The 23563-nt window shown below is 43.3% G+C and overlaps 1 protein-coding gene across 9 annotated transcripts in view; it reads right to left on the reverse strand.

The window, feature by feature from the left end:
• The window catches only part of PUF60 (poly(U) binding splicing factor 60), a 37068-nt gene that overhangs the window by 2424 nt on the left and 11081 nt on the right, over positions 1–23563 (reverse strand). The window contains exons 2-13 of one of the 9 annotated variants that reach the window (XM_075140945.1): positions 20654–20762; positions 15672–15767; positions 14915–15073; positions 14675–14759; positions 13838–13927; positions 12754–12804; positions 8506–8667; positions 7938–8030; positions 6780–6993; positions 6181–6371; positions 2429–2564; positions 1724–1959 (exon numbers count right to left, since the gene is read on the reverse strand). In XM_075140945.1, coding sequence (XP_074997046.1) covers positions 1724–1959; positions 2429–2564; positions 6181–6371; positions 6780–6993; positions 7938–8030; positions 8506–8667; positions 12754–12804; positions 13838–13927; positions 14675–14759; positions 14915–15073; positions 15672–15742 — 1488 coding nt within the window. In that variant the 5' untranslated portion in view covers positions 15743–15767; positions 20654–20762. Of the gene's footprint in view, positions 1–1723; positions 1960–2428; positions 2565–6180; positions 6372–6779; positions 6994–7937; positions 8031–8505; positions 8668–12753; positions 12805–13837; positions 13928–14269; positions 14652–14674; positions 14760–14914; positions 15074–15671; positions 15768–20653; positions 20763–20884; positions 20965–23563 lie in introns of those variants that run through there. The other 8 variants (XM_075140947.1, XM_075140950.1, XM_075140946.1 and 5 more) reach the window with 8 other exon arrangements.

A 23563-nucleotide genomic window follows, 5' to 3' on the forward strand; every position in this document is an offset into this window, starting at 1 on the left:
AATGTCTCCACAACCTCTCTGGGCAGCTTCTGTTTTTGTGCATTACACTCAGCTCCACCACATCTCTTCCTCACAGCTCTCGCCGTGCCCAACATCATAGACCAGCAGACATGGCATTCCAGGCTCAGTATAATTTTAAAATACTTGTTCCAGTTCTTATTCACGTCTGTATAATTGCCTTTAACAGCCTACTAAAAGAACAGCAAAACCAGAAGGGTACTTATAGGTTGAGAATGCTAAGCAGCTTTGAGAATGGTGTAGTTTAAGACTCATTTTCGACACTGCTAAGCTTTTTTCAAGCAAGTATGCCAAATGAACTGGATTCTTTGGGAAGGGTACTTGTGACAGAGGAAAATTGGCAGAGGAAGTCAGAAGCTCAAAGATGTATTTAAAATTACGTACCCTTTGAAAGTAAAGGAGAACACTCACTAGCTAACTCATTGTCCTGGTCATTGTCTGGGATAGAGTTAATTTTCCTCCTAGTAGCTGGTAGAGTGCCGTGTTTTGGGTTTAGCATGAGAAGAATGTTGATAGCATGCTGATGTTTTAGCTGTTGCTCAGTAGTGCTTATGTAGTCAAGGACTTTTCAGCTCCCCATGCTCTGCCAGGTGCACAAGAAGCTGGGAGAGAGCATAGCCAGGACAGCTGACCCAACTGGCCAATGGGGTATTCCATACCATATGACATCATGCTCAGTATATAAACTGGGGGAAGTTGGCTGGGGGGCAGCAACTGCTGCTTGGGGACTGGCTGGGTATTGGTTGGTGGGTGGTGAGCAGTTGCATTGTGCATCACTTATCTTGTATATTCTTTTATCTTTATTATTATTATTATTATTTTCCCTTCCTTTTCTGTTCTATTAAACTGTCTTTATCTCAACCCCTGAATTTTACTTTTTTTTCTGATTCTCCCCCCATCCCACTGAGGTGGCAGTGAGCGAGCAGCTGTGTGGTGTTTAGCTGCCTGCCGGGTTAAACCCCAACACTCATTTGCGTCCTCCCTTATGAAATGCATGTCAGCATTATCCCTATTTAGCAAACACCGAAGAAACATTGAGTGTTAAATCTCAGGAAATCTGTGTGTCAGACAGGAAACTCAATCATGCACAGGAACAAACCTCTGGTCATGCCCAAACAAGAAGCCTGATGAGATTATCAATACAGCCCCCTCCCCCAAAAAATCTATGAATCTATTTTTCTGTTTCATGTTCTGACTTTTCTGTCATTCATTCTTGTCCTCTTTCCCACGGTAACTTCTGTGAAATTTTGTTTTATAAACACCTCAGAGTTTCATCCCACAGTAACAGGTTGTGGGGAAAAGGTGGACTCAACCGTTTGGAATAGATTGCCCCTGACCATGTGCCAGTCTCACTTCTTTAAATATAAGCCAAAAGGCCGTCATGGTTTGCTTTAATGATGCTAAGTAAACAGTTTAAGCAGAGACACTTCCTAGCCAAGCCTCTTCTGGCCTAGTGACTGGTCTGAATCCTCAGAGAAACTCCGAGAAGATCCTAAAGGAAGAATAAGAACCATCGCAAGCAGTTCATAAACAGGTAGCCTTTGTAGCCCCACATGAGCCCTGTGGGGTACCTACCATGTGTGCTGCAGGAAGCCTGTTCCACACACAAAACCGCATAGCTGTACTCACACTAAGACAGACCTAAACCTAGTAGTCTCATTTGCTGACAACTGGAACCGGCTCAGGGCAGTCACATCGCACTCACCTCCTGTTTACGAAGCAACTTCTGCATCACCATATGACGGGCACTGCTGCCAGATATGCTCATGTGCTCCTGTTCACTCAGCATCTCTGGCCTCTCCGACTCCTGGAATACCTCCTCTTCTTCCTTCTCCTTTTTGACCTCCATCAGGCCCAGTGCTGGGGGACTAGCCAGGATAGGATTCACAACTCCCACTTGTGGAATAGTAACAGGAATGGGGGGTCGGGCAGGGGTTACACCTGTAAGAGTACAAACTCTGTAGCATAAAGAAAAGAAATGATGTTCTGCAAGATTTGGGTACACACCAGCCAGTGATAAAGAGAACCTAGATGGTTTTATTTGCTCTGCACCGACAACAACCAGGGAGACACAAGCAGCAACTTAGTCAGCATATAGGACATAAGCACTCAATACACGCATCATATACTTGCCCAGAAGGGAGATAGAGTGCAGGGTTTTGCATGGAGTAACAACGATCCAGATTTTCACTCAGAGTGCCATGCACTCCTGCTGTGAAGTTCATGTCCCTGTCGTATCTATTATATACCAAAATACATTCCTGCTGTGCTGCATAAACAAAAAAGTTCTTGACAAAGCAGGGCAGGGAGGAGGATTTCAGCTTCAAATTCTCCTTAGTTGTGACCCTAGCTGTAGAGAACCGTGCTTTGGTAACAGGTACACAAATGACGAAATGAGGAGTAAACATACCTGTAATAACTCCTGGTGCTTGTGCTGCCATTACAGCCTGTGGCAACGCTCCTAATGGCTGGGCCAGAGTCAGTGCTGGAGATACCAGCCCAGGGGTTGCCAAAGTCCCAAGAACCGCAGCTCCTGCCACTGCTTCCTACAAGACAAAAAAACCCAACAAAAAACCCGTAAGTGTTAATTCTGCATCAAGAAGTCATACTATGGGTGCATTCATCTGAGGCTCAGCTTTTTTCACACCTAAGAAATATCAGATGTATAGATTCTGAGGATGACAGCTCTCCAGCGCTACTGTAAAAGAAAAAGAGTATGCCACCCAGCCCACCAGGGAAACATAGAAACTACAAGACACCAAGCCTTGAAGAAAAACGTTCTCTCTTGCAATTCAAATCCACCCATCCTCTCAAGCCGCTAGGTCAGTTACTGAATGAAAGACACCAAGGGATTCAATACATGGTTTGAAAGATACAGGCAATACCAGCGCAAGAGGAATCTCTACTTGCTTCTACCTTCTACACAAATAAAGCTTTTTATTCATGCCATGGAATATGATCCATTTAAAAAGATTGACGGGAGCTCCCATTCCACCCCCTGTGATGACAGCACCAGGACTCCGCGGCCATGTGACAAACCAGGTGAGGGAACTATTACAGCTTAAGTTTTTCCTAAGTGATGTGGTGGAAGGGTAATCCTTGGAAGACTGTATTTCAAGGAACACTGTAGTCAAACACACTACTGCAAGCACAAGGGACAGGGCAAAAGAGAGCACAATACTGCTATTTTCAAAAGCTGCACACTTTTAGAGCAGTTTAAACCAAAACTCTTATCTCTCTACTTCATCCTTTAGGTGCAGACAGCAACACAGCACTGAAATTGGCCTTCATGATCATGGCAGCTACAAACAATTACCACATTAGTAAATTTCTCAATGAGACAATCATGTAACTAACTTTTGCCACCACCGTTTTTACTGGTAAGACCCTACTGAACTTTATCGCTTTCGATGACTGGAAACTTTCTCAAACTTCCAGCCTTGATAACTGAAACATTTTAGAACCACTTCCTTTCGTCCGTGTTGTCTGTACCTCTTCTCCCATCCCATTACCTACTTGCGTCCATACAGACTGTACTTAAGCAAAAATCTGATGCACCTTTCAGCATTCTTCTACAGTGATACCAAGCCAAACTTTTCTAGTTTCTTCCTGTATTTCAGGTTTTCCAATGCTCCCAATAATTGCAGTACTTCTCTATACCTTCTATAATCCAAATAAACATCCTGACTCTAGATGACCAGAATTCAAACAACTTTTGAGAAGAACACTTAGTTAAATGATAAAACACTTCCATATAACTACTGAAAAGAATATGCCTAAAATATACCCTAGGATCCCATTTTTTTTTTGTTGCTTTAGTTACCCAGATCCTTCTCTTCATTGTTTTCATGGGGCTCCTATAAGCGCTGACACCATGAAGCAAAAAATTCTAAGTTTTTTTCCTTAAATGCAGTATCTTGTACTCTACTACTAAATTCTGCATATATTTCTTACTCCAATCTGCTGCGATATTCCAATTCTCTACATTAATAATGCATCTCACCTCTGTGTTGCCAACTAATTCCATTAGTATTATTCTCCTAATGCCTAGATTAAGGCCACTGATATTTTTATTGGAGATGAAGTAAGACCTATCTGTAAGTAATTTCACCAGCAGAGCAAAGGGTCAGCAATTTCCAGCATAGCTCATGGCCATCTCTTCTTCTCACTTCATTGTAATAGTGTTGGTCTCGTCTAACAGCTTCTCATAGGAGTCTCCACCAACTCCTGAACTGTTGATAGGATATGCTTTAATCTTTTTTTTTCCTAACGAAATATAACAGTAGCCTTATCAAAGAAACTTAAGTTCATCTAGCAGGGGTATTTCCCTAAAACACCCAAACATTTTGCATATCTGTTTCTTCTGAAAATTTTGTCCTTCCTTTAAAGCTTGTTTTCAATCTTTCCCTACCACTGGGGTGAGAACAAAGTCTGCAGATACCAGTTTTCCATGCTACCTTAAATGCAAGTTTGCTGTTCTTCAGCCATACAGCAATAGCCCTGACATGACAGACTTACTACAAAACCCCCCCCAAAACTATTAAGTGCACATCTGCACATGACAAACTCCAAGCTTCACACCCACCTAGGATGCATCATTAGCCAGTCTGCCTTATGCTTCTAATGAAGGGAGAAAATGCTTATGTAACCCTTCAGTGCTCTAACATGACCATCATAATTTTTGACCACACTGGTCATTAGCTGCCCCCACTTTTTACTTAAATGGCTAAAGAAACTTTTCCGAATAGCTTTAATTCCTTAACTTCTTTTGCAAGACTGACTTTTTTACTGTCATTGTCAAGACATTAACTATCTGTGCTACTCAATACTTCTCTCTCTTCATAGTTTCACTTAAGTGCAGAGACACGTGCTCCTTCCTTGGCTGGCATGCTAATTCCAGACTAAAGGTGCAGTTCTGATTGCAGATCCAAAGTTATATCTCTGACTTCAGTTTCTCATGTCCATGATTTCTTTAGCTGCGCTGAGTTTACTGATTAGCTTGTGTTTAAAAAAATTGTGACATTAAAGCCCTTGCAGACCATGACTGCGTATGTTCTCATTTAAAATAAGCTGCTCCATACAAGAACTATGCTAGGAGCATAAATAAGAGATATTGCCTTCTGTAACTGTTCTTACTCTTTTCCCTAGTCATTTACAACTACCCACATGGCAAACCAGAGAGGTTACCTAGATGTGTACCATGTCTAAGTAAAGGCAACAAGACTGCCGAGTATCTCTGAGGTCTTTCAGAACCTTTTTTCTATATATGGAATTTTAACTTTTCCTCACAGTAATAAATCATGCAGTATTTTGCAGAAAGAAACATGTCTGTAACAGATCTCTACCATTTCACTTAAGAGAAGAGTTAATAGTTCTTTCCCAAAGTGATTTTGATCCAAAAAATTCTTCTAGCCATGCTTCAACTTCCTTCCTTAGCTGACTGCAGAGGTTCCCAGACTTTGTGGACTTTTTACTGGGGACATACAAACCACCTGAGAGTTTCACATTAGAGGCAGCTCCTCCCACTTCTGCCTTTACCTTGTGATTCAGAGACATATTTTCAAAGAAAGAGCTGTTTACAAAACCATCAGTGCCTACTGGTCATAGTCAGGAGCTTCTGTTACTTCAAGCAAACTAAATTTGAGAATCCCTAGGCTCCTGCATCAACATCCAATTCTGCTCCATCACTGCATTTCCTTGATTCTGAACAGCCTAAAGCCATTACAGTCATCTTCCACCTTACTACACAGGCAGAGTCTTTTCAACAACAGAGAGTGCTGCTCATGCGACTATTACTGCCCTCCTTAGTCTGCCCCCTTTCATGTACTTTCATGCATTCTTTTAGCCTCTACTATAACCATTTCCCTAATCATTGGTTTGCCTATCCAGACAAGGAACCCCCTCCAATCTTCGCCCATCATTTCTTTAAATAAAGTCCTGATCCGCTGTGCCAGAATCCACTGCAAAATGCTGGTGTATCAGATCCTCACAAGTGTCAGGGGCAAGCTTCTACATGTGAAGTCCTGGGAACAGAGTAAGGTCTAGGCCAAGGGCTTTCATTCAAACTAGTGAATACAGCTGGCTGGAACAGTTTGTATGCTTGTTTCTAGCAGGGTCACAACAATCATCCGCTTGGTTGAGTCATACCAGCCCATGCCTTACCTGTGCCGTGATCTTTGCTGTAGCAGCTGCTGCAGCGACAGCGGCTGCTGGAGGTAGTCCTCCTGGCGTAGCAGGTGTCAGGAGAGGCATTGGAGGAGTCACAGCTTTACCAACTCGGAGATACTGACCCCCAAGGTCAAAGAGGTTCATAGAGGAAACAGCATCTTGAGAAGACTGTGCTTTCTCATATTCTGCAGTGAGAAAGAGGAGTATTTACAAATGATCCTTTTTACTCCTAAACTCAGCCGCTTCTCATCACATAGTTGTGATTTGTATTTGCACAAAACGACTGCTTAGGGTTCCAGTGAGAAGGGTTCCCCTCAGTGCTTAGCTCACTCATCTCACCCCTCTGATCACACAAGCATTGTTGAGAACAGTCAGAATAGCAAGATCTCTCAACCTACATAACAGTGAGTAAAAATACTGGCTATTAATTATATTTCTAAGTTCAGGCACAGATCTGCTCCAAATTTATTTCTATCCCATTGCTTAATGCAATTCTTCCACTAGAGTTTTTAAAAAAAAAAAAAAAAGAGCGCGATAAGGATGTTCCCAACCACTCTCCCTACCCCACAGCAAATACCAGACAGCCGTTTTACCAATGAAACCATAGCCTTTGTGTTTTCCTGTCGTGGGATCCCTGGCTAGTGTGCAGGATTTAATCTTCCCAAAGGCCTCAAACACACTCTTGATGTCATCATCTGAAAGGTCCTGATGAACAGATGCCACATAGATGCGGTTGAAAGCCCGTGCCTCTTCTGCTAGCTGGTCTATAATTGGTTGCGCCTGACCTATATTACTAGGTCTCCCAACCTACAGAGAACACAGCAAACAGTCCATTAAGCATTCTGAAGAGCAGCAGCATGACTCACCAAAGTTCCAGCAGACAAGCACTCCGCCACCTGACCGTCTTTTCAAACCAAGTAACACTTCATAAGGCCATAATTAGCAAAGGGCAACAGCTGACTCAGCTCTGGGATACAACCTGCACTGCAGGGGATTCTAGAAGTACCGAGAGCCTGGACAGACTCTGCTCTCTCTTCCACTATATTTCCCACATTTATGTTCCTTGACCTGCCAAAGACTAACTTCCAGGAATTGAAAGCAAAACTGATTGCTTCTACATCCTTCTTTCGAAGGTTCCTAAAACCCCCCTAGAAATCAGACACTGCAGATATGCAGAGGTATCAGAGATACAAATGCAAGATATAAAACACTTTGCAGAAAGTGCTAGTTTCCCCCTCAGTTTCAATCCCCAAAGTTTCACCTTTGCAAGATCCCCTCTTACTGCCTGAAAAAACACAGCTACAATCCTTTGTTCCTTTCCGTTTGTGCTAAGTGCCTCCTTTTTGTATGGCAAGGGTGGACCTCTACTTGAAGTCCCTCACACTATCGATAGGCACAACTTATGATACTTATCTACCATCCACACAATACAATATAAGAAGAAAGCGTTAAAATATCAAGAATCACCTTTGTTTCGTCCTCAAGAGACTTCCATTCTGTGTGTGGGCGGAAAAAACTGAGCTAGCTTACCAGAAAAGTTTCTCGGTTTTATTAGCATGCTGAGGGTTTCTCCTCAGGCAGAAAGGGACTCAGAGCCACTATGTACTCAATGGGCTGAATATCAAGGTCTATCAAGGGACAGACTTCAGGTTACCGTTCACATTACAGTGCTGAGGGAAGCACTTCTAGACATAAAATCATTATTCACAGTAAAGAGAACTAAGAATTTTCAGAACATGCCTACTACTCACCTTTATATTTCTTCCCCCCAGCATGACAGAATTCATCTGCTCCAAGGCCAGCTGAGCGGCTTCAGGTACCTCATATTCCACAAAAGCAAAACCCTAGGACAATAGGATACACTTGTTGAATCATACCAGCTGTATTTTGTCTCGAATCTAGTGCCAAGCTAACGCAGCCAAGACTTCCCACGTACCAGATTCCTACTATCATGGCCTGAGAAGATGTTTCCTTAAAGAGGCTTTTTATTAAAGCAGAAAATTGCATGCAGAAGCACTGACACAAGGCTACCTGCTTCCAGAGCCTCTCATACTTGGAGGCCTAATAGCAAAACGCCACCGCCTACAGGACTGCTAGCTGTTTGGCACCTTTCATGCACACCAACCCCTTGCACATCTGGTTCCCACTAAAGAATCCCGCAAAGCTAAGTAGAGCAGGCAGCTATGAACGTTTATTTCAAAGTTAAAGTGCTAAGAGCAGCCTGCTCTCTACAAGGATAAAGGCTCCTTCTTCTCCTGGATACATTCAGGAAGGCCTTGGAGAGAAGAAAAACACATCACTCAAGGGCTGTTAACCAACCTTGTGTTTCATCGTAACAGAGTCCCAGGACATATCAATGCTTTTTATAGGTCCAAATGGGGCAAAGGCCTGACGAATGGTATCTTCTCCCAGTTCATAGTATATGGAGCCCACATACACACGACACATGATGGCCAGGGCGCGCTGCCTCTGAGCTGCCATCTGTATTGGAAAGAAGAACTGGCTGGTTAGGTCAGGGGGTGGTCATGGATGTCAGGACCTCTTCCCCTTCCTCCTTCCCTCCCAGGAGCTATGACCCAACATCAGGTAGCTCCTCACTGGGCTGCAGCACAGCCTGGCACACGTAGTAATAAAGAAGTATTTTCCTGCTCAATGCACAGACTGCTGGAGCGGATAAGCAGTACAGCTCACTCCCAGGGGCAGTCAAATCTTTGATGGGGTCTGCCACCTCAGGAGCCTGAACTCCAACCCCACCGATAAGGTCTAGCCCTCCCCAGCCTGATCACATCTCCAGCAACACTTGCAGGAGGAGGAAATAACTTCATTCTAGGACAGCTTCCCCCTCCAGGCAGCAAAGGTCTCAATTCTAGACACTATTAGCAATCCCTCCCATTCCCTCCCGCAAGGGGCAGCAAGAGATCCAATATCGGGCACCACCTAGTCACTCCCTCCCCCCACCCCATCCTCCCAGGCAGCAAAGGATCTGGAATTGGGTACCTCCTCCCCGCTCCCTCAAGCATCACACACCGCCTCCTCCCCCACCCCACCCCAGGCAGTACGAGATCCAGTACTAGGCACCACTTCCACCGCACAGTTCAAAAGCAAAGCAAAAGAAATTAAATGGTTAAATGAAACTTCTTAGGTAAGTGTGTGGTGCTAGTACTTATCACTGCCTGTCGTTACTGGCTCAGATAGTGGTGCAGCCCCCAAAGGCTCCGCCCTTATCAGTTTCGGTGCAGAGAAGGTCTCTGTGCTACTTTCTCCTAAGTATGCCTGAAAACCTGTTTGCAAGACAAATCCAGAAATTTCTTACAGCAGGTATCCAAAAAAGCAGTTTTTCACCCTTATTGCAATTCTAGAATTGCTACTACTAATGAACATTATTCTAGGAAGACGCTGCCTGCGAAAAATCCCAGGTTTGGCCAGCATATCCTAGCAGCACGTCTTGGGACCAAGGCAGAAATTAGGTCTCTGTAGAGGCAGCTCCCTATGATCAGCAAGACTGAATTACAGTGCGTTGGAGATATGCACAGGGCTTCATTCCTGTTCTGCGTGGAACAGATGGAACAAATGTAAAGCAGTAAGGGCTACGGACTGTTGCAGAGTAGGCAAATGCAGCTTTAAGCTCGATGCCTCTCTCTTCCCAGCACCACAGTGCTTGGCACCAAAGCAGGGAGCTCTGAACAACCACCTCTTCCCCACCAACACTCTTTAAGAGGGTCTTTAATCAAGGCCTTTACAGGAGGCCTACTATTCAGAATCTGTAACAAGCATGAGCACAATGAGCTCTGACGTGTCCAGGGATGCTGCAACTCAAACGGCAAAATAGAAGGGACAGCATTTTATCTGTGATAGCCACAGAAGCGTGGACACAAACTGTACCTGAGGAAATCCTTCTCCCTCATAGCACCCACATGTGAGTGACACTGACCATAGGAGGAAACAAACTGTAAAGGTTCAACTCCTATTATTCAATACAGCAGGGATACTATAAACAGGAATGGTTCTCACCCCATACTGCTGCTCCTGAAGTGATATTAAGCTTGCCTCTTGACTGGGTTTAAGTATTTCACACAGTTAAAAATAAGCTGTTTTTCAATTTACTCTGCAATGCTGTGACTAGGAGGACTATGGCACGTGTACACGCAGGACAGCTGACGTGTTGTCTCCCAGGTTCTCCAACACATTCCCAGCTTTGGTGCAGGAAAGCCAGTGATCAGTAGCCCCTCAGTCTGTGTCGTGTGTCCATTTATGGGTTCAGAGCCATCACCGTTCTAACCCAAAGTGTCCGAGTGAAGTGCCTCACACCCATGGTGCCACAGACTGTGATAAAAATTTAGTGTTTTACTAGGAGTGCTTCTAGACAAGACACTGCAGCCTTCACCAGGCAGAGGGATTTTTTCACCTTCTGAAGGGTCTATATATACACAAAGAGGACATTCCCTTCTTTTCAGTTATCAATGCAACAGGTGCAAGAAAAATGGCATTTGTCCTCTCCCATGGCAGCAACCTTTACAGGAGGAAATCCACATCTTACCCTGCTGAAGAGATCCTAACAGAATAGGTGGGGTGGAGCTAGGAGGACTCTGTTACATCAGCAACATATTAGAAATTTGGACCTACAAAACGCAGAATTGAGGTGGACCATGATGCCTACAGGCATATGTGGATCACTAACAGGAATCAGTAGCATCAAGTTAGGGGAATGATGCAATGTACACCTGTGAACTAAGCAAATGACAGTGTCAGAAACTCATGACGAGAAATCTCATTGTTTTCACTAGCTACACTAAGTAGATTTTACTGGCCACTGGCCCTCTTTTTCCACTTATAAAATGGAGTTTAAAGCATCTGCAACCTTCATAAAGGCAGCAGCTAATAGTTGTATCTATGTAATGTTGCTGTTCAGTGCTTGTGAAGGTTATTTTAAGGACAGGCCAAAATATCATCTTGGAGTACTTCTTTAAACAAAGGAGGTGATGCAAAAACATAACCACTAGCTTCAATTTTAATACAACAACGCCAGGAAATTGTGCTCATCTTGCTGAAGTGACATGGAAATTTTGAGCTGTAATACTTGAAGGATTAAGTAGACAGGAAGCTTTAATCTCAGGCACTAAGATACCGCAATAGGAAATTCAGGCTGCACTTCCTTCATGTAGGAATTGATGAATCTTGTCAACAGGAAAAAGTGTTGGGCAGAGGTCTGTTTGCATTTTCTACATTCCTGATGGGCTTTGGGATAAAGCATTTGCTGAGGACAGGGTATCCTAACTACACTTGAACTGCACCATAGCCGAATGATTCGGAGCAAACTCCTGCTTCTAGGTTCTGTCCCATCAGCAGTAGTCTCTGATTCCCTAGAGAGGGAGGAATGTCTTAGGAAAAAGGATTCACAACACTGACTATGCCCTCGAGGCTAATGAGAAATTAAACATTTCCTGTTACATTATCAGTACATGCTTTTCATCTGTTGCCCAGCTGTGAATAATGAGCCAAAAATTTTTTTAAGCAAATTGATGGAGTTATGCTATTAAGTAAGCATCTACATTAATTGGTAGAAGTTTCTTGGGCATGAGGGTTCAGAAACCAGCTATGCCAAGTTCACATCAAGATATATGCTTCTATTCCATTCCAAACTTACACACCCCCATAAAATTTACTTTGGCTCCCCTGCTGACACACTACCTACTGTGGCAGTGTCAAAGGAGGGAAAACAGGTGACTTTAGTTTTAGTGCATCTTTCATTTTGGAGTACAAGCCTCCGGTTGCATTTTACACCAAGCAGAAGTATTATATTCCAGCACGACGGAAAAATATTTACAAATTTTCAAATGAATTTACAAATGAACGTTTGCATGCAGAGTGAAGCTTATAGGACACTTTCTGCAGTGGCCATCGTCCAACACGTCTAGGAAAATGGAGGGGATGGATAATCCCAGGTAATTAATTTGTGGCATCTGATTAGAAATTCCAGCACTAAAGGACTGCACAGGTTCTCTGAATAGTCCTGCAGTTCTGTTACTTCCATTCTGCTTTTACTTTACTTGAAACATGCCATATTCACCTAGTCTGGAAACATGCACAGTAAGAGCAGTCTTACACCTGGGCTACAGTATGTTCTGCAAACCTATAGTGCCCCAGTCCTCCCCAGCACCTCAGCTGCCAGGTCTCCAGTGCTGTGAGTTTGCTTCGTAAGAAATTGCCCATTTGTGAGTTACCTTGGCAGTTAGTTTTAGGTCAGGACCTCAGAACTGTAGCATCCCTAGAAATGCAGCTCCCACAATTTCACAGGTGTGTTCAGAACTGTTCGAAATCTAAAGCTTTCTTTGCCAACTGACTCCAGGACCCCGACTGCCAGTGTCACAGCAGACTGCACCCAGCCTAGGGTCTTCCTCTGGGGAGTTTACACTTTGCCTCTGCTTGTTGTGCTTGTCCATAACAGGTGGGTATGTGGGAGGGTTGTGCTGGGTTGAATTAAGAGCATTGTATTACCACTACATACTTCCCCACTCTAGGCCCTGACTAAGACAAAGTGCCCAAGAAGAAGTGAATATGTCTATTGACCGATTGTAAAGGTGAGAGAGGATCTCCAAAGCCCATTGTCACTGCTGCCATCTGAAAGACAGTAAAGACAGAGTTCAGTCTGTTGGAGCTGAGCATACTACGGCTGTTTGTAAAAACTCAAGCAGAGCGGCGGCACAGGGAACCTGCGAGAGAGGCCTCTCCTTCCTTGCCCCTCACTGCCTGGTCCCAAGGACTGTCCGGCGCTGGGACCCTGCAGATTCCAGTCCCACCAGGTCAGGGTGGAGTTGTGCTGCTGCCACTGCCTCAGGAAGCAGGGTCTTCTCCCAGGGGGGACTCAAGGCAATAGTAACCTCTGCAACCACTGTCGTTGATTCACCCCCAGCATTTAAAAAGGAGCCCCTCAACTAGGTCAGACACTCAGAAACATGCACAGCCCTGAAAGGCCAGAGCTGCCTAATGTGGCAAGCCCACCCACAGTGATTCTTCATTAAAAAAAATCCAACATCCCAAAGCCATTATTCTGGGTTTCCTAACTTTGAGTGGGAAGTAAGGCAGTGAGATGTGTTCAAGAAACCTCTGAAGGAAGGGAGATTTAAATATCAGTTAAGGGCTCTCCCACTACATAGGCATTCCAGCATTTGCAGGAATAGCCAACGCAACTTCTCTGAAATTGAGAGAGCACCTGGGTGAAGGGGAGGGACATGGGGTAGCACTGTCAATAACACAGGAGAGACAGGTACCCTCCCCTCAAGCAGAAGAGATGGTGAAAGGACACTGTTCCCAGTAACCCTAGACACCACCTTAAATCTAAGTTGAAAGTGAAATCCACAGCAAATCCTTTGGCTTCTGGCATTTCAAGAAGCATTTGCCAGCCAACAGGAGAGAAACTCTTAAAAATTTACTCTTTGAATGAGTGAAATTTGGGGGCAATTTGTGCAGGTCAGTAAACGGGGTTTTTTTAGTGGGCTGAAGACAGTATACTTCCATTTCACTGTGGAAACACCAGTGCATGTACCTGGCTCTGGGCAGGCCTCAGGGCTGTGCTCTGGTTCTAAGTGCAAAAAGAACTCCACCTTGTTGGGGAGAGTAAGACACAGAAGGAGCATCTCAGAGGGTCTCTCACCTGAAGGTTGGTGAGCTGCTGTTGCTGGTGGGCGATGGTTTGCTTCACCAGCACACTCTTGATACTCTGCTCCATCGCATACTTCTTTGCCTAGAAAGAAATACAGACTCTGTAGTCACGGGACAATACCACAGAGCGGGGAACGATGTTTGATTTTACACCACAGTTCCCCAGAACCACACAATGGGCTGCCAATGGAACTTTCCGGCGCTCCAGCCCTAAGCACTAACGCACTGTACATTAGCCAGCGGCCAACAGCTTACTAACATCTTGGTCTGCATCTCGGAGTCGTGAGCCCTGAAATACAGCATAATGCTTGAGCAGAGGATTGGATCTGCAGCAGACGCAATGTTAGGAAAGCAGCATGCACTACACACTTAGCATTTCCCCTCTTCCGCCCTCTGCCCCTTAGATCCCACCATAGCACCTTACCTGCTGGGATGAGGGCAGGACAGAAAGCCTCCTTCAAGTCCTTTCCACTCAGAGAACATCTGGACAAAGAGGTTCTACAAAAGGGAAGGGGGCTCCAAATCCCCATGTCCAGTGTCTTGACTGGGCACTTCCCCTCTCTTTTCTTACCACATCTGGCCTATTCTAGTTTGGAGAACCCACTGCTTTTGTTCACTAAAATACTCCAGCTCTCCTTCTCTGGTTCCTAGCCTGCAGACACAAGCCTGATTTGTCTTTTTCTTTCAGTCTTCTACAAATTTGACAAAGCCTGAGCTTTACACCCAGTGGTGTTGACGTGGAGGCTCTTTGTCAAGGGAAACCTAATACCCACATATGTGCCTATTCCCAGGGGACGGTACAAACACATTCAGCCAACCCCTCAGGCACCTGCTTTCCATGGCTGTACGTGTTTGGGAGGTGCCAGGGAACGGTAGGCTCTAAACCGTGGATTTGAGACGTGTGCTTCGGAAACCTGGAAACGGACAAGGGGATTTACATCTGTCAGCTACGGAGAAGCCAGAGGAAACGAGGCCGTTTCACACTGTGAGCCAAACAACACACACACAAGCAACTTCAACATTACGGGAACATTCACGCGAAGCCTACGTAGAACAATACTATACTTGCCTCACCAGAATACAGAAGACACCTAGCCCACAGTTCCCACATCCCCTGGTTTTGTTTTCTTTCCCCTCTTTTCCCAACTCTGCTCTCCTCTCAGTAAGCCAGGCCTCACTCACTCCCATCAGGAAAGTGGGGAAGAAGTCAGAATAACCTCCCCACCGGCTGCATAAAACAGGACCAACAACCAGAAATCAGAGCTGGACTGAAATTTTATCTACATTAAAACAGGTTGGCTCAAATGGGTTGAAAATACTTGCTACTGGGTCTCTTTACAGCAACATGGGAAAGAGCGTAAGGGAAAAACTGAGATATTTCGTGATGTGTTCTTGTGTGGACAGAATAAAAGACCAGCTGGAGCTTATCAGAAACCTATTCCTTGTGGAGTACAGGCTGCTCCTCGCAGTAACTTTGTGGCAGTTGCATATTGTCTTAGAATTACAGTGTGATCTTAAGATGTTATTTACTTATTATTCTGATTTTTTTTTTTTAATTAAAAACACTCTCCGCACCCCAACAGAAAATTCCGTATCATGCTCCCCAAAAGCATCTATAAACTCTAAACCGAAACAAATAGTTCTTGGGCACAAATTTGAAAGCCAGAATCCACACACAGCAAGGCCATTACCCCCAAACATATTCTTGGTAGGTGAGTTCCCTTTTATAACATCAGTAACAGATGCTCATTTGAAAAAAACAACAAACCAAAAAAACCCAAACAAACAAGAGTGCTAAGAAGCAAATTCACATCAAGTTTACTCACTTTCTGGAGAGCTTCCTGCTGTTCTGGTGTGAGGGGAGGAAGCCCCAGCTTAGCTGCCGTGCTTTGTCCATTTTCCATCTTAATGGACTCTGTACCCTGAGAAAATAAAAAATACTCATGAAAAAACTGTTCTCATGAAAGTGACCAATTTCTTCATTCCCAGAAACCCAAAACACTTAATGTCAGAATGTCATAGTTGGCTAAAAAGTCTTCCCAAACCTAGTAGTAATTAATGAAAACCTGTTAATATGCTAGCCACTCCTTATGGGAGAGTTATCCCATCAATTATACAAAGTGATGAACATGTTGGATACTTAAAGAGTTCCCTAACCACCAGATTTTCAGCTAAAAGAAAATTAAGTAATCCCCAGTCTTCACTCACATCATCTCCATCCTACCTCTCAACAGTCAAATGTACCCATCTATTTTCTCCTTCCATCTCTTCCTATACTGGTTTGTCACCCTTGGTTTCTCAAGTTCTCTTTTCAGAGATTTTAAAACTTTTCCAAATCTCACATACTGTTCCAGGTGCTGAGTAACATAGAAGAACTATTCTCATACTTAGTATAAGATGCACACTACTTGCCCAAGCAGATTCCCAAACCCAACATCGGAATAGGTCTAGAAATAAGCTTCTGGGCCACTGAACCGACTTGTAGCTAACAAATGTTAGCCCTCTTTGTGTTTTAGGTATTCTACTGACTTCTCTACCTCATGCTCACGTTTTACACTGAAGTGTAAAGTCCATTCCTGTGAAACAACTGGTCAATTATTCCTACCATGTTAAGTAACAGTAGGTTTCTCCAAGGTATACCTATCAACCTGGTTTTGGTTAAAGTGATTCAGCAGCTTATGTCTTTCTCGTAAGCATCCACTAACTTGTATCCTCAGGGTATTATTCTTTGGCATCCCCAAAAGTGCCATCACATTATTTCCAGTCAAAATAGGGTTCATCACTAAAAGCCTATGACAGATGTCTCAGTTCTCCAGTAAAAAAAAAGAGAGAGAGAGAAAAGTAAGCACTCTGTAACAAGCACAGTACAGAAAAAAGGAACAGACCCATTCAGATGGCAAAACAAAACCAGCTCTGCCGGCACAGGAACAAAGCTGTCACTTGGAAAAGATATAATATCAAAGTAATTGGCATTTTAGCAGAAGGAAAGCGAGTATTCCCTCTAATTTGGTTGCCATTCATTCAGAACAATCGCTTGCTCATGGCACTTGCGGTACTGGCTAATGACTTAGACATTTCCTGTGGGCACAAATGTCTCTGAAAGACCACTGATGATCTCCTCCAGGAAAAAAAAAAATCTTACAGGTACATCAAGGTCTTACGAATGTAATACCAAAATGCAGAACAGCAAAAAGCTATTTTTTGGCTATATCTGAAGCCTCAGAGAGAAAAACATGTCTTTCAGAAGCAAAAGATCCTACATCAAGGTTGCACACAAATTGCGTGTTTCACTGCATCCTCTTTATCCTACCACAAGGCAAAGGGGAACACACACTGATAAAAGAGATGAGCTGCTGCAACAACTCTCAACAAGACATAACAGAACTGTCAGATACACTTAGTGATAGCAGAATGATTCAGGTAAAAGTACACACACATTTCCACGAGGAGAGCCACATACTGTACATCTGACTCCTCAAGAGAACACCAGCCCAGTTCCTGCACTGTGTCTACTGCGGTAATAGCCAGTAGACAACAGACCAGTCACTCATTTCCTCCAGAATCGCAAGTTCCCTGACAGTCCAATTTTTCACTTACAGTATTTTCATATTTTTTCTATATATTGATATGTAGAATGTTCTGTTTGTGACGGGGGGGAAAGCGCAAAACAGTTAAGATACTTTAACCACATGAATTCTTTCCACAGTAAATGACAGCTACCACCTGAGTATAAATGAAGCTCAAGCACATTCACATGGTATTCTCAATTTAGAGTAATAATTTAGATTTTAAAAATTACTATGGAAATAACAGAAATTGCCAAGTTCAAGAAGTAAACAGCAGCAGAGAGGAGAAAAGCAGCAGCTTCTCAGAAGGCACCTTGGCCCAGGCCCAGGCCGAAAGTAACAATCCTCAAGTCCTCCCACTAAAAAGGAGGGGAACGCAGAGCACAAGAGCCCCAAAACTCAAGGCCTCCTAAGTGTCTGCTTTATCTATAGTAATTACAAGTTCTAGCTGTAAGAACAGAAGCTTCAATGTGACAGCCCTTCCATTCCAACACCATTAAGTCCCTACCATGAAGGCTACAATCCCCGGCTGTATCTACTGGCCCATGTGCTCTTGTTGCCCGTACACCGGACGCAGGACTGTGACATTATGGAGCTCTGCACAATAAACCTCCCCAGCTGACATCCCTCCAAGCTGCCAGAGGGACTCTGCACCTACTTTTCCCTCCAGGCAGGGCTGCCACCAATCGTTTCCCCCAACTGATCAGGGGGGATTAATGCTGAATCCTGCTCAGTCAGCTCATTAACCAAATTTTTTTTTTTTACTCACTGGGTATAAAGTAGGGTCCCATTCCTTTCAAACAGATAAACTCTAATTTGTGCATGCAGTAAAAAAAAAGCTATTTTACAACCTGTCACAGTGCACACATAATCAGTTTATTTTCCCCACCATACACAATTACTTTGTATGTTCTAACATGTTAAATGCAACATTTGCCACCACATTGCCGAGTCATTCTTTATCTTGAGATCCTCTGGCAATTAATTTACCTAAGTGGCAGTGACTACTGGACTAGAAACAACTTTTCATGAGGTAAACTGAATTCATCTTCCCAACAGAATCTTGTCCATTTCTTGTGAGGATGCAGAGCAGCACTGGTCTGACTGATTCACACACTGCACCATGGGGGAACTCTATTTTCCTACCAAATCAATGCAACAGAGGAAGAAGTGAGAGTGTGACTACAGCACGATGGTCCCATCGTTGGAACCATCCACTTCGCAACCTCACTGCCTTCTCAGCTTAAAGCAGCAGGACCTGGACCTGCCCTTGTTGTTCACGGTAAGTTCTGTCATCAACATCCATCAAAAGCAGAACTAATTTCTTCTGTCAACTCAGTGTTCACCGTCAACCACTTAAAATACCAGAATGGACAAATACCCTAATCTGGTCAATAGTAGACACAGATTAGGCTGAACAGACTTCTGTCTGTGAACACTACTGGTTTCAGTATAAAAATTATCATGGGAAAAACCTAAGTTAATAGTAGAAAACAAGAGTTTTTTGAGCACTTCCTTTACCAACTGCAAAGTTTCTCCCAGATTAGCCCACTTGTCTCAGCCTACTGGCGGCTGCAACCTGCATGCTGCCTCCTACCAGGCTACAATGCTTCCTTTGTTCTTTAGTCAGACTATTAAGGGTGAGGAGCAGGAGGAGCAGGAGCTCACCTACCTTGAAAGTAAAGAAAGCTGCAGGATGAGTTCGCTGATGTTCAGAGAGGTATGTCCTAGATCATTCTTACTCTCTATTTTATAGCAACAATTGAGACTTCTGGATTTATGCATTCAGTCTCAAGCTCACCATAAGGGGTTTGTGAGCATTTTCTAAGATCAATGAACATAGAGCAGATGCAAAATAAACCCCCCTAACATAAAAACATATTCTACAAGTATCTGCATACAATGTTCTAGAGTTGCAGTTACTTCACTGGTCCCTTCAGTTCATAGCTACACTGAGTAACACACAAGGACCTAAGGAGAATAAAAGTGCAACAAAAGCAAGCTGACACATGAATAAGAACAGAGGTAGTTGGAACCATTTAATGGCTGCAAATTGGGACACTCAAGTGCACACTACCAATCAAAAGATACTATTGCATAGTCCACATGCAAACTGGAAACAAGTATTAGCAAAACGATAATAGTGATGGTGATCTGTTTGGTACAGGAAGGCTACATCATCTCCAAGATTCATTTTGATTGTGGAATATTCCAAAAATAATTAAAAAAAAAGAGAATCATTCTTTTTCTTAACCAACTGGCTGGAAAAAAAAAGTTTTCTACCCAGCTCTCCTGGCTTCCCTTCCCATTTGTTTACATCTTACCTATATGCTATCATACAGTTAACTCCAGAGACTTCTTTAGTTTTCTGCAGACAATTTTAAAAGCCCACACCTTTTTCTATTGCTATTTCCATTTCCTCTCAGCTTTTAAAAATTGAATTATTGCAATTTAGGAGCTATGAGACTTGGGAGAAAAAAAACATAGTGGAAGGGCTATCAAATTTAACCATTCACAATAAAAAGAGCTACTCCATTTATTATAATTTGTTATGATTCTTTAAAAATAAAGACTATTACATATCTACATTTAATGTAATTTAGACATTCGAGCTCATTAAATGGCACAGCTTCCGAAAACTGGTTGATAACATCCAATCTCCAGCATGCAGGGTAAAATCAAAACTAGGGATGATGAAGTGATCTAGAAGTGACGAAGAATATCCAACCAGCCAGACCCAGGCCCTGCTGGTTCCAAGCTCTTTGCCACCATACAACCCTCTGGAAAGAAACCAAAGATACGTGCCTTTGCTGATCGATGGTACAGCTGTAACAGAAATTTATCATCATGTACCCTTTAACACCGAGTTTCTTCAAGGAAGACTACAACCCTCTGTTACTCCAGTCTATATGAAAAGCAACAGATTGTGTAAAATAATCCCAATCTCTAGTACCATTCACAGAGAACCGAGACTATTGCTTCTCTCTTCCCTGGCACCTTAGGGTAATACCACCACCAAGAAAAGGCCCAGCACAATTAATTTGAGTCTGCTAGGCAGTAATGTAACAGTAACAGTTGAAAAGCAGTTGGTGCTTTATACTAAGGCTGGCCGCCTTGAAAACTGCCTTACTTAAATGCACTATAACAGTTAGGAGGGAACAAAAAAAATGGGAGAGAAGTTGACAACAGAAGCAGGAGAACAGGGGCTTCTTTTGAAAGAGAAATAAATAGAAACTGTATACCTGTTGCTATGAACATTGCTTCTGACCGTTGCTTGGCCCTTTAAGGTGGTTTGAACTCCAAGAGTTCAGGCACATTCGTTGGAAATTTATTACATGGCTGAGAATTTCTCTGAAGTATAAACACACACAAGAGAAAGAAAAACACAGAATCTTGTTTATTTTAGGAACCATAACAAGCAAACAACACAAAGATCAAATAAAACAGAGGTGGAAAAAGGACTGATGAAGTACCTGGCCAGTATACTCAGTTTAATCCTTGCTCTACCACCTGCATCAGTGCTTCGGAACCTGTATTCATCTGAGCATTTTCATGCTACAACACCCCACATCAGTAGTGACGCTGGAGGAAGCATCACCTGAGCACCTGGTCAAAGGCAATGTTTTTACTTGCACAATAGGTTATTTTTCAGAAAAGGTCCTTCTTCATGTATATAAATACATTTAAGTATTTTTCCCCTATTTACTGTCTAAATCTTTGTGGATTCAGCTGTAAACTCTGTACCTTTGCAAGCCTTTCTGTGCACAATGACAGTTTACTATTCATGTAGTTCTTTAGCAACTGCTCCTTTCCACCCCCTATAGAATACTTTTTTTTTCAAATGGGAAAAGCAGTGTAGCAAGTTAATTCTTTTGTTATTGTTAGCATGTGCAACTAATGTACTGCCAAAATCTAGAGCATGGGGCACGTGCAAGTTTTTTCCACCATCCTACCAGATGTGTACTATAGAGAACAGGAAGGGGTTAAAACCTTTCAAAATGTGTCATTTTTCTAGCATCTCATGACCAAACCGTTTACATGCCTGCGTATTTGGCCAGTAACATCTCTTCTGTTTAAATGAACAAGGAGATTCTATGACAAATTTCACTAATGTTGTCCAGGAGCATAATGTAGTTCTTCCAGAGCACCAAATTCTATGCAAACCCAACATCTGAAAACATGAAGTCTTAAATACATGCACACAAGTAACCTATGTACCCTTGAAACAATTCCTTGTGATGCCTTTTTACCGCGTTTGACAGAACTCCTCCCCACTGGATCAGCACTGAGAAATTTAAAAAAAAAAAAAAAAATCTTCTGGACATTACCTTAATGCTTTGCATTATCACTTATCTGTCATGGAACTCAGAAATCACCTGCACCTCAATTTTCAACTCTCAAAGGAAGAAAATTACTGTTCCTGACAAACCACAACACAGTACTAAAATATATCAAGACACACATGATCCTCTGTCTCGATTACAAACAGGAAAGTAAGACACAAGGAAACATATTCCTCTCCCCCAAAAGGGATCACCACTTTCCCTCACCTTGTTACCGACGAACCCTTTAACTAAGCCTTCTCCATTTAATGCAGCAACAGACAACACAGTAAGCGCAGCGAGGCAGCTTGCATATAATTTCCATGCTGGGTTCCTGTAAACCACAAGTCCTCGCCATCACCTGCTCTTAGCAGAAGACAGCTCTCTTGCTGTTATTTGACACTGTCAGGCTCCAAATGACTTTTGCCAATGTGAAACACGATTGAAACTCTTGAGATTCCCAACACAGCTTATGTCGTACATATAAAAAATTTCTGCCAATAAAAAGCTAATGAAATCCAAGGAGGACAAATGCTACATCCTGCACCTGGGACAGACTAACCCCCCGCAATGGTCCAGGCCAAGGAGTAGCTCTGTGGAGAAGGAACTAGGGGTCCCAGTGGTCAGTAGGCTAAACATGAGCTAACCCTCCTTGCCGCCAGAGTGCACTAACAGCAGCACCCTGGGCTGCATCAACAGGACAGAGCCCACAGATAGAGGCAGTAGCCATTGCCCCTCCACTCAGCACTCCTTAGACCACACCTAGATACCGCATCACTTTTGGAGCCCCTAAGACAAAATACTGATCAACTGGAGCAAGTCCAGCAAAGGGCCACCAAGACTGTGGAGGGTTGAAGCGCCTGCCCTGTAAGGAGAGGCTGAGGGAACTGGATTGTTCAAATAACGCTCAGGATTGCCACAGTACCTGTGATGCTGCAGGCAAAAAGCCCATTAAGAAGTATCCAGTAACCATTTCCACAATTAATCCTTTTAGGACGAGAACCTCGTAAAGGGTGCTAAGTTAAAGCCTCACAAACAGCTGGTCCAGAACCCCCCCGGGCGGTGAGGGCAAGGAGGCGGCCTGAACACGCAGAGCAAGAAACTCCTCAGACTGACTGCAGGCTGCTCCTCTCTCCTGCTCACCCTCCAAGTGAAAGCTCCAGCCGTCTCTAGCGCCAAGCTGAGCCGGCAGGCACTACACCCATACACAATTTCCCCTCCTAATTAATTCTCAGCTCTGTTTAAAAATTAACCACCCTGATAAGGAGTATTCACAGTAATTTCATCTTAGCCTCATTAAAATACAAACACATTCAGTAGACAGATCTCTTTTCCCAAATCAGTTAAAAGAGAATCCTGCGGTTACATCAGTGCTCCAGAACTGCACAAAACATCTAAGTGAACTTAATTTTGGTTGATAAAACTTACTGTCACTGAAGTCACCAACAGAGAACATGCAGCCCTCCTGCGAGAAAGGACAAATTATCTAACTCACTTGGGATTTTAGGAATGCAAAAAGAAAGACAGGCAAGCAACCGCACGAGTGTATTATGCGATGGCAAAAAGGGCTAATAATACTACTGAATGCACAGAAATAACACTGTAGTGTTTTTATCCTTAAAAATGGAACTGGCAAGACAAATAGAGACATACTGTAACCATTTTTGGTGTGTATATATACATATTTTAAAGAATGTCAAGAGTCTAGAAAAAGTCTAAGGAAAAATACAGAAGTCATGCAAAAAAATTCACAAGACCAAGAAATCAGATAGATACCAAAACGAAAAGCACTGCACATCATCATTCTGAAGTACCATCACAGGGGGTGAG

The sequence above is a fragment of the Calonectris borealis genome, chromosome 2 (assembly GCF_964195595.1).
Source record: "Calonectris borealis chromosome 2, bCalBor7.hap1.2, whole genome shotgun sequence".
Classification (NCBI taxonomy): Eukaryota; Metazoa; Chordata; class Aves; order Procellariiformes; family Procellariidae; genus Calonectris; species Calonectris borealis.